At 42.6% G+C, this 11,751-nt stretch overlaps 1 protein-coding gene across 26 annotated transcripts in view; it reads right to left on the bottom strand.

Moving 5' to 3' along the window:
- Positions 1-394: 394 nt before the first annotated feature.
- The window catches only part of LCOR (ligand dependent nuclear receptor corepressor), a 155,142-nt gene continuing 143,785 nt past the window's right edge, over positions 395-11,751 (bottom strand). For 25 of the 26 annotated variants that reach the window (XM_016919013.4, XM_016919012.4, XM_063780911.1 and 22 more), the window contains one exon: positions 3,779-9,190. In XM_016919013.4, the coding sequence (XP_016774502.3) occupies positions 4,852-9,190 (4,339 nt within the window). In that variant the 3' untranslated portion in view covers positions 3,779-4,851. Of the gene's footprint in view, positions 9,191-11,751 lie in introns of all 26 variants that reach the window. The other variant, XM_016919008.4, reaches the window with a different exon arrangement.

The raw sequence follows: 11,751 nt of genomic DNA, 5'->3' as shown, positions 1-11,751 counted from the left end.
TCAGTGATTTGGGGCCACTGACAAAAATTTTTCACTGACAGGACATTGAATCACATTTAAAAAAAAAACAGCATAGAAACTCATACTTGTGTTGGTGCGGTGGCTCACTTGTAATCCCAGCACTTTGGGAGGCTGAGGTGGGAGCACTGCTTGAGGCCAGGAGTTTCAGATCAGCCTCGGCAACATAGCGTAACCTCGTCTCTATTTAAAAATATATATATATATATATATGTATATATATACATATATATATATATATACACACATATACATATATATATCCTTATCCTTGAGTTTTTGGAAAAGGAGGAAGACTATAATAGCTTTTCAGTCATACTCTGGTTATAACTCCAATTTTTTAAATCATTATTAAAGCACTTCAAAAGCCTCTATGTTTTATTTGTTGGCTTACCTTTAATAAAATTATTTTGAAAGTATGTGGCTGAAAAGGTATCAGTACCAAAATATTATATAAGAATAAACAATGCTTTGGGATTGTGATCAGACTTTGTTTCTACTCTGTGAAAAAACATTTTCCATATCTAAATGTGACATTCAGAGGACTAAAAGTCCAACTAAAGTAGTCTCAACTAATTTTACCAGAAACAAAATCTTGGCTTACTTTAATAAACAAGAAATAAAGCCAGAGCCAGTTCTGTGTGAGTGAAATGAGAGGCCCAGGCCACATAATTTTAGAACTCTGAATCCCTATTTGCTTGTGGGTTCCGGCTCGATACGGTAAGGTGGCCTCATTTTGGCTACTGTGATGGTTTTTTTTTAAGAAGATGGAATGCTAAGGTTGCTCAAGTTTAAGGGGATAGTAGTGCATATCGATATAACATGTCTCCTTTGAAAAGAAAAAATGGAGACAAGGAAAATGAGAAATAAAGAAGAACAGAGAGAAAAGGGCAGAAGAGAGAAGGAAAATCAAGAATATTTGTTCCTGAAAAGGATGACTTTCTCAAGCAGGGATCAGCAGATGTTTTCTGAAGGTCCAGATAGTATCTTAGGCTGTAAGGGCCACACGGGTCTCTGCCGCAGCTACTCAACTCTGCTCTTGCAGTGCGAAAGCAGCCGCAGACAGAGCAGCCGCAGACAGAGCAGCCGCAGACAGTACTTAAGAAAATGGGTGTGGCTATATTCCAAACACATTTTATTTACACAAACAAGCGACCAGCCCACAGTTGGCAGACCCTTGACAGATCATCTGGAATCCGAAAGGCAGTCTGCACAGAACTTGCTGATAGTAACACTACAGCATCTCCCTCCAGCTTGTATCACGTAGCATGCTATATTTTCCTACTTGGCTCTTAGGTCCACTAATCAACAGGAATGCTGCCCATAAATGTGAATGACAGCTCCCACCCTCATGACCGAACCCATTACAAAGCAGGAAAAGAGGCCAAACCTCAATTCAAAGTAATTATCTTGAAGTGATGCCTTTTACTGATGACCTATCTGAACAGTGAGAAATTCACCTGCATAGTATGTGATGCATAGAGATCCCATTAGAAAGCACCACATATGTAAAGGGATGACTAAGGGCACCTCTTCTATCCATACGATTTTAGGAACAGTACAGCAGGAGACTCACAGCCTAAGATTATCATTTTAAATAAGGCTGCACAGAAGTCTTTAACAAGGAATCCAAGGGGCTAGTGACTGGTGACTTACAGAAACTAACAGCATTCCTATGAAGGAAGCCTCAGGAGCAGAATAAAGGTTTGCAACCTTCCTGCTGTGCTGCAAGATTGTTACCTGTCTGAGGAAGTGCTAGGGGTGAGGCTCAGGACCCCAAGTGAGGGAGTGGTCTCCTGCATGTCCATCTATAGCAGGGAGTCTCGTAGGATAGAAAGTGGGTGTCCTGAAGAGGGCCCTCCTCTACGGGAGCTATGGCAGAGCTTCAGTGATTGCTTCCCAGGCATCTTCCAGCTTCTCCAGAAACTCAGAGAATACCAGTGTCCTTTGGTCATCAACTTCAGCCCCAAGACTGGGACAGTCATTTCACTGAGTGTACACCCAGGAGAATTCCTTTCTGATTTGGATTGGAATGTGGGATGGACTGCTTCTGCATCTGGTGTGGTAAGCCATTCTTGAAGATGGCTCTGGGAAGAAGGTTTTTGCAAGGTAGGGAAAACAATAACAGACTTGAGTCAATACCACACCTGAGCTTGGAGGTATCTGGGAAACTGCTTTGCCAGTACCTGCTGTAGGTATCAAAGGGCCTTGCAGGATTGGCCCTCAAGTTTTGCTGTTTTCTTTCTTCTATTAACAAAATTAACTGAATCAGCAAAAATGAGATTCAACAAATATAAAAAATTCTAAACTTTTAAGTGTCATAATTATGTAGACTCTTGGTCTATTTAAATGTCCTTATTATAAAGTATAAGTTGATTTTAAAGATGATCCATTGCATTGTTAGGTATATAAAATACATACATACACATTAACACCTTTTCTCACACACAGCCTAGAATGGGAAAGAAGGCTATTATCTTTAACTGAGCTTTTAAAAATGAAAAACAACTTAGAAAAGGAATGGAATGAATTACAAACTTGGAACTGGAAAAGTTCCACCCACTTACTACCTTACACCTCTCCCTAACCTAATCCAAGCACCTTACAAGGTAGTCTGTATGCAGCCAAGGGGGCACCTCTTCTGTACACGAATCAGCATGCCTGACATTGGCAAACATCAGCTGTTTAAGTCACCACAAACACAATATCCAGTGACAACTATATGAAAAGATATTTTTAAAACCTTAAAACCATTTTTTAAGATTAAATGAACCTATTCAAAACACATTAATGCCTCTGTGCAACTTAATGCTGAGAAAGGGTTGCCAACATACACACTCAGCAGTTTTATTAATGTAGGTAGCTCTTGAATGGCCAAAGTCAAAGATACTAAAAAGAAAAAGACTCATCAGATAGAGAAGACATGAAAAAAAATCAGGGCTTCATAAGACAGCAAGCTTCTCTAGCTATGAAATTCAACACAATTCTAAATTTCTCACAAATCAAATACTTTTCTCCAGTCTTATCCAATCATCAGAAGTTCCCATGATATACAGCAAACCTTTAACAGAATGGGTAGAAGGCCTGTATTATCATGTTTTGCATGAAAAAAGTCCATCTGGGCTTATCTAAAGAGATCTGAAACAACCTAAATGGAAAATTTTCAAATAAAAAGGACAGGGCAGCAGCTGTCCATACAAGCCGATTTTGGTGACAGAACCGGTTAAGGAAGCTGACTGAGGCTTCAACAACCAAGCCTTTTTTTGTAGAGCGGCCCAATGGAAAAGTCAAGTACACGCTGCACTATAATAATGGAGCAAGGTCATAGGCACTAGGTTGAAGCCAATGCGCCCGTCTCAGGCTTCACCTGGGAAAGGCAAACAAAGTCATTAAAACATTGTGGCTCTCACTTCTGAGACACGGAATAGAGCCTGACATGACACGGCAGGAGTGATACTACAAGCATTTAACTACTAGGATGGTGTTAATCAATCAGAATGAATGTCTACTCCAACAAGTACATTCACATTGGAGCATACAGCTGAACATCAGCTCTGGGTGTAGGGGGTGTGTGGGCTCTTCACAGATGCTGGAGCTGCTTCCTCCAACTGCAAGGCTGCTCTAACCTTTACATAACTCCGTGCTGTTTTAGATCTTTCTGAGTCTGGTACCAAAGTGGTATTGGGGATGCTCACAGAGACACTGGGCTACTTTTAAACCATCTGTCCTTTGCTAATTACTCAACTCAGGGACACCCAAGCACACTGCATAGGAAAAAATTTTACTGTAAAATTGGGATTGGGAGACATTTGTGGCTGATAACCACATGCAAATGCACCCAAACACACATGGACATACATATTCTTAAACCTATTACTGGAAATAATAGTTCGGCTTTCTTTGAATATGGAAGTACTCTCGGTAAGAAAGAAAATAAGAGTCATTTTCATCCTAATCATCAAATTACAGCTACAAGATGGAAAAAAAAAATCCTAGGCTTTTTCCTCCCGAAGTAGGATGGAAGCCTTGCAGGAGTGCTAGCAAGACCAGAAATGAAGAAGATGGTGAGAATTAGTAATACAGTTTGGGGATGCAAATGATTTTTTAGAGTTTGTAAACAAAAATTAACACTTGTGACATATCTCTTGTCCCATGGGCACATAATTTAGAATACATGCTCTCAAATGACAAAACATCAAAGGTGAGAGGAGGGACCAACAATGAACATGATCTTTTTTAAAAGGGGGTAACAGAAATAGTAATCTTTTATAATTATAAATCCTCTGCATACCATAAAATGATTTGGTTTAGCTTTCAAACATCATCTAAACAAACAAACAAGACAGAGAGGGAAGTTCACTGCTGGGGTTTGCAAAGAGGGGCATCTGTTCATGGGCAGATGCTGCAGGGTGGCTGCTGAAAAGCTCCTTTTATGTGCATGATGGTGGTCTTCTCGGCTACAGTACAAGTGCTTGTGCATCAAGTATAAAATACAAGCCTTTAATCACATAGATCAGCTTTTTAGCTTTTGTAAATTTAAAAACAAAAAGGATAAATAAGGCACTGTACTTTTAAAAACGAAAACTGCTTGGTTCCAAGTTTAAAACCCAAGGAACAACCAGAATATAATATATAACTTCCCTTAGCCTCAGAGAAGGACTCTGCAAGTTCCCTTCTCCATCTGAGATGCATTTTCTGACATCTCAAATTACGGTGTTCTCCATTAACTGTAAATTTGAAAGGCTTGATAAGCTTATAAAAGCAGATTTAGTTAATGCAAAATAAAAGGTTACTTCTATAGAACAGTTTTACTCTTGGCTACCATCTTTCCAATCACTTTGCATCCAGCCGCCTCCGTTTGCTGTGCGAACAGTCCAGCTTTGCCTTCAGCTTTCGCTTTCTCTGAGCTGCACTGCTCTCTGGGGTTTTCGTTGAGGGTCTGGCCCGAGTCTTTCCACTACTCTGCTTCCTATTCGTGGCTTTCTGAGGCCTTGAAGAGGATTCACCGGCCCCCTTCTGTTTTGCAGGTTTCGTCAGTGTTTCCGAGGCAATAGACTGGGAAGGCCTTTTGTTTGTATTCTCTTTTTCTTTCCTGGAGGGAGGGCAGCTCTTCCCAGCGGACTTTTTAGGGATCTTCACTTTATTCTCTTTCAAAGACGTCTTTTTGGGGGGTTGGCTGCTTCTGTCCCTTGCAGCTGGCCTCTTGGCAGCAGGGGTTTTGGTGGCTCCATCAGCATGCTTTTCTTTGCTGGCTTTCACCGTAGGCCCCTTGTTCTTACTATCTGGAGGGCTGCTGCCTTCTGTTCTCTTGCGTTTACTCTGAACTTCTGCTTTAGGCAAGATTTCAGACACCTGCTTCCCCTTCCTTCCCTTCATTCCTTCAGTACTCTTGGGCTTAACAGGAAACCCATCTGCATCCACTTGCAGGGCAAGCTTGGGGGACATCAGAGGGTTGATGCATACGCTCTTACGACTTGGCTTACTTTCCACAGCCAGAGCATCTGGGCATTCCATTTTCTCATTCTTGATTAAACGTTGCTGGGCTCTGAGCTTTCCTCGAATATTGGAATATTTTCTAAGAATCCGGGTACTGGCTGGAGTGGGCAGGTTTGCTGGAGGATGACTGTTTCTATCTTCCTTGACTTCCTCTATGCTGTCTTCAGAATTAGGGCCGGGGCTGACATCACTGCCATCTTCTGGCTCCACTTGATCAGGATTCTCTCGAAATTTGGCCCAGAGCTTCTGCATTTTCCAATTATTCTTAGCAGGGGTAGCTCCAGGAAATTTCTTCAAGTGCTTTTTCAAGCGCTCAGCCTGTAGTGAACTGGGATATAGGCTGGAAGGAGCGTATTTCTGAAGAGGATGCTTGACAGGGGGAACGTCTCCTGGAAGGCGAGTATTGAGCTTCTTCACAATGACTAGAGACCGGGTTTCAGTTGTCTCTAAGAACCATTTACAAACATTAGATAATTTAAAGTTTGTCATAAAGAGCATCTGAACAGGAGAACACTTCTGACTCTCCAATGAACTCCTACATTTCCGTGACCTTTTCTTGCTTTTCCAAATCTCTTTCAGTTTATCTGATTTGTTCCTTGCTCTTGGTGTTGGCTGTCCTTCTTTCTCCAACTGGATCCAGCCCTTCTGAACTTTCATGTACTGGGCATTGAAGTTGGCGATGAGCTCTTGGTTCTCCTCCTCAGCACACCATTCCATAAACTTTGGCTGTTCATCTACCACGGTGTCAACATCGTCCTCATCTAGGGGGTCTCCACTCTCTGACGCTCCATTTTCCTTTGGCATTATGGGGTTTACTTGTGCAGCTTCCTTTTCTGAAGTCACTTTTGAAGCATCCAAGGAGCCCAGAGAATGAGCGTGTCTTAGGTTGTAGGTTGAAGAGGTCAATCTTTTAGGCCTTGGCACCGATTTTGGTGGCCTAGCAGCATCACCACTTCCACTACTCGACAACCCAAGAGAGCTGCATGGGGCATCACTCTCATCTTTCTGCTGGGTGTTTTCGTTGTCTACCTCATTCACAGCCTCCTCCACATGCTGTGTGGGAATATGCCCTGGCTCTTCTTTTGCCTGTTCTGGGTCCCTCTTACAAGCAATACTTTCTGAGGGGATATGAGCATTCTTCTCATCCATTTTAGACTGAACATAGATTTCCAATCTCTCTCCAGGCAGTGGCTGTCCAGCTGTGGTTATGGGGTCCCTGCTGGGGAAAATCTCTCCTCCTAACTCCTTGACTTCTTTGTCCAGCATGTTTTTCAAAGTCTGCCTGGTGATGATCCCCCCGCCTTCGCCCTCCTGCTCAGCATCTTTCTCAGAGGGGCGTTCACTGACACTTGGCTTTTCTGTGTCCTCCAGAGTTTCCGTGTGGAAACTGTCAGGTAGAAGGCCCTTAGGTGTTGTCCCACCAGGGTGCCCTTCTTTTTTTGAACGTTTTGCACTAGGATTTTTAGGAACTTTGATTTCAAGACAAGCTGAGGAAGAATCTGAACTCTGATTTCTTAGGCATCTGTCAGCAGAGGAAGAATCCGAAAGTTGACTTCTTAGGCACCTATCAGAGGCCTCAGGGAATTTTTTACCTTTTTTCTTCTTGTCCAAATTCTCTTCGAGTGAGTCAATGCTTGTATCATACGTGTCTTTTTCTGACAGGCATTTTACATCACCGTCCTCTCCCTCTAATTTTCCTGTACCACCTGCTGCCTCACTTTCCTTAGTTTCACTGGGGTTTTCATCAGTAAAAGTGCTGCTTTCCTTCAAGAGTGGGTCGACATTTAGCTCCTGGGTGTCTCCAGACTCAACCTCAGCACTGATGCTTTGGTTGTCCTCAGCCTTTCCCAGACTCATGGGGGGCTCCAAGCCCATTGGGGAACTCTGATTTTCTGAGCACTGAGGACTTTCTTCTCTACTGACTATTTCAGGAGGAGAATGAGGCCTAGAAATGACATCTTCACTGCCTTCCCCGGAAAAGCTTTCAGTGGAGGGAAGGAGGTGACAGTCCTGGGGTACACTCATCTCCTCCGTATCCAACAGTGCAACTGGTGGTTGGTCGTGTTCAGGAGAAGACATCCCACTTGCTGTGGGAGCTGAGACTGTGGAGCCACCTTCTGGCAGGTCCTCTTCAGGAAGGTGAGCAGGGAGAGGCCACACCAGGCTGGAGGCTGTCGTTTCCTCTGACCTAGGGGAGCTGCTCAGATTCGGCTTAATCTTTGTGGGGCAAACCTCAGGCTCTTGAGGTTCTTTTCGAGGTGAAACGTCTCCACCTCCTTCCTCGTGAGAGGTGATTTCCTTGCTAGGTTCTTCAGGGTTGTCTTCTCTGGGAAGCTGCACATCTACTGTATGTCTAGGGGCTGGAATTGTAAGGGTCTGCTTAGGAGTGAAAACTGCCTCTGATGCCAATGCTGAGCAGCTTGCTTTTTCCTGGGAGTGTAAATTTCTGGCCAGTGTACGAACAGTTGGCAGCTCACAACAGTCCCCATTGAAAAAGTATCCTCGAGTACTCTTTCTGGCTGTTTTCCGAGAAGATAATATTGATTTTTGATTCTCAAAGTGGCATTCTGTTATTGGTTGACTGATATAAACAACATCACACTGGTTATCATAATCATTTATCCTCAGCCCTGATGCCCTTTTACTTTTCCGAGCTGTCTTGATGGAGGTTGATATCATCTTCGTTCTTGAGTGTCCATTTGCCGCTTTGTGTACAGCTGGCATAGGGCCGGGGCCTAACCAACCATCTTTGGAATGATCAAACTGGCCCTTATCACTGGGATGTAAATGGTAACCCACCTTATTTCTTCCCAGAGAGTGAAGATGGTTCTCTTGCTTTGGCCTTGCATCTTGTTCATTTGCCTCTAAATCCTGGCGCAAAGGTGTTTTTGGACACTGTAAAGTATTCTCTTTGTCAGCAGTTCTAGAAGAGTTCCCCATAAACCCTGAGTTCCAAGCCTCTTCTGATAAAGCTTTGAACGAATTTCTTTGAGGAATAATACAGGTATTGCCTTCCTCACTATTCTCAGCTGCCATTTTTACTGTAATTAGACTTTCTACCAAAGCTGAACTCTGCATATGGTCTTTACCATCCTCACATATGTTCACATTTGTGTCTTGCTCTTGTCCAGTGGTTTGCCCCTCCAAGATTTTAGGGATGTGGTGGAAGTTCACTGAGGAACAATTAGATGCAGTGAGGTATCCCGGAGTGAAACTATCCACTGAACTGCTATTAACAGAATTCGATTTAGTGGTTGGAAGTTCAGAGGAATCTTTCTGGACAACAGTCAAGGCATTCTCTCTTCCATCTACAGGGTTTATCTCAGGAGGAGGCTTCTTCGGGGTCTGTTCCGTCAAGTGTAGAGGGCTGTGAGAGTCTGATGAGTCTACGAACAAATCTACAGAAGCAGAAGACTTCATATCGAGACACAGAGCATCTTTTTCCTTATGTTTGGTGCTGAGCTGGGCACAGCCAGCATTGCAAGTGGATACATCCATTGCTCCCGAATCAGAAGGCTGCAGGTCCTCAGTGCCTGGTTGAGATTCAGTGTACAGGTCGTTCAGAACACGAATGAATTGCTTTTGATGATGAGTACACAGTTTGACCATAAATTTCTCCAGTGGGGACTTCGACTGATTGTTAGAATCTACTGCTTTTGCCTCTGTTGAGTTCTCACTAGACAGAGAAAGAGAAAGAAGGAATTAGTATTGTCATTTACCAAAGAACCATTTTTACATTATAAAATTCACCCAACGTTATTCATTTTATTATTTATTTATTTTTTGTAGATACAGGGTCTCGCTATGTTGGCCAGGCTGATCTCGAACTCCTGGCCTAAAGAGATCCTCCTGCCTCAGCCTCCCAAAGTGCTGGGATTACAGGTGTAAGCCACCTTGCCTGGCTATCTGTATTATAAAGAGGGCGGGTACTTTGGCGAAAACTGCTTCTAAGTCTGCTCATATACTTTTGATTCAATAAATGTGAATTATTTACCTAATTATAAGGTCAGCCTGTTATAGCCTCAAATTTTAGTGACAATATTCTTCATACGTTAAAAGTAATCATTCAAAAATCATTTTTATCTTAAAGAGAAGAAATACTGCAGATACATTTTTTTCAAAAAAGCTAAAATTTTGACCACACTATTAACTCTGGTTGGTCAACATATACTTTATTTTAGGTCTGGGTATTCCTGTTAAATAATCGTTGGTTTATAAGTCCACAACACTGACAAGAATTGAGGTGCACTACAGTACAAATCTTGGTTTAGAAGTACTTACAGAACTTACAGTTTGTTTGTTTGTTTGTTTGTTTTTTAATGGAGACAGTCTTGCTCTGTCGCCCAGGCTGGAATGCAGTGGTGCGAGCTTGGCTCACTGCAACCTCTGTCTCCTGGGTTCAAGCAATTCTCCTACCTCAGCCTCCCAAGTAGCTGGAACTACAGGCGCACGCCGCCACGCCTGGCTAATTTTTTGTATTTTAGTAGAGACGGGGTTTCACCATGTTGCCCAGGCTGGTCTCGAACTCCTGAGCTCAGGCAATTCGCCTGCCTCGACCTCCCAAAGTGCTAGGATTACAGGCGTGAGCCGCCGCACTCGGCTGAGAACTTAACAGTTTTAAGATAGTTTCTCAGCATGACCAATTGGTCATGCTAATGCAGGAATCCTGCTACCCTTTCCTGGGAGTATAAAGGAATAGAAATCAATAACTTCACCTACTTTAAATGGTGAGATGACAAGCAAGTCCCAATTCGCAGTCTCTTAAGTGAGGAGATAGCTATGAAGCCACACTAAACTGTACAGGCCTGTCACTGCAAGGTAGTAGTATTGTATCTTTACTCAAGGCCCACTTGCTACATTCTCCGAGATCTTCAATACACCTTTTACAATCAACCACAAGAAATCATTCTATGTTAAAAACCCCTTTCCACCATTTAAGTAAGTCACCCAGGACAAATCCTTAGAGCTTAGCGCAGACAGTGGGGACTGTGTGAAAGGGTGATGCTAGACTCAAGACATGCCACAGGCAATACCTGCTTAGACAGCCAGGCCTTTCACTAGCTGCTTTGTGCTTCTGGATGTCTGGGTTGTACTGAACCCATGCAGTTGGTGTGCTCCAATTTCCTGGAGTTTTATATAATTTTTTAAACTCCCTCTCTCTCTGTATGGATTATAATTCCTCAGGAGACTATTATGTGACTTGCCATGAAATACAGCAGCACACAGAGGCAGCTTTAAATGTGTGAACAGATGTTTGATAATATCTTCTGGCTAATTCTTTTCTTCAGTCTTTGATTTTTCTGTCTCAGTCATGAGGCACTTTTACAGGAAGGCTGACCCTAGACAACCCACATCACCTCCTACCTTCCCACCCTCCACTGGCTTCTGAGCAGTGGGGTCACAGTGGAAAAGAGCATAGGCTGTGGAATATGGAGATCCGAGATTCCACCTTTGGCTCTGACATTTACTATCTACAGGATCTTAGGCAAGTTACGTCATCTCTCTGAACCTTGGTTTCCTCATCTGTAAGTTGGGACTGAATGTCAGTATCTCAAAGGATTATTGTGAGATATTAGATAACATACATAAAACATAAAGCACAAAGCACAAAAGGGCAGGTGCTCAGACAATTTCAGTTTCTGTTCAGGGCTTAGGGAGATTTTTAAGATCAAGTAGTGAAAAGGTTGCTGAACATGTCTAAATACAAAACCAAGAAATTAGTCAAATCTGTTGCTTAACCTAAACTGCTTTACCAGAGAAAAGGTTACACTGTGTTTTTGTTTTCACAACTAGCAAGAAAGCAGTTTTAGTCGGTAGTGCCATGGGTTTCTGAAAGGGCCTATATTAGACCATGGATTTGAAAGACTAGAAATGTCATAGAAAATGCCTACCTCATACTTTCCAATGATACCTGAATTGTGAATACTCTAGGAAAAAATATTATTATAGAAGTATTACAAAAGGTACACAAGTACGGTGAACTCTGAAGTACATACTGGCGATGGGGACAAAATGTACCAAAGGAAAGAAAAGACGAAAGCAGCTAGAAAAAACCTATTGAGTACTTTTCTATCTGTAAAGTGGACTTAGTAAAAGTTTTAAAAAGGCAACATATGGAATAAGCTCCTCCTGCTTTGCAAGAATGGCAAATATTATCTTCTTCCTTTGGAACAGGCAAGACATCAGTGACACCCTTGGATGAGTGATTGTTAGGACATTTCCAACTTTCCGACTCAA

This window comes from Pan troglodytes, chromosome 8, assembly GCF_028858775.2.
Source record: "Pan troglodytes isolate AG18354 chromosome 8, NHGRI_mPanTro3-v2.0_pri, whole genome shotgun sequence".
Classification (NCBI taxonomy): domain Eukaryota; kingdom Metazoa; phylum Chordata; class Mammalia; order Primates; family Hominidae; genus Pan; species Pan troglodytes.
This window is presented reverse-complemented; position numbering and strand designations above follow the sequence as displayed.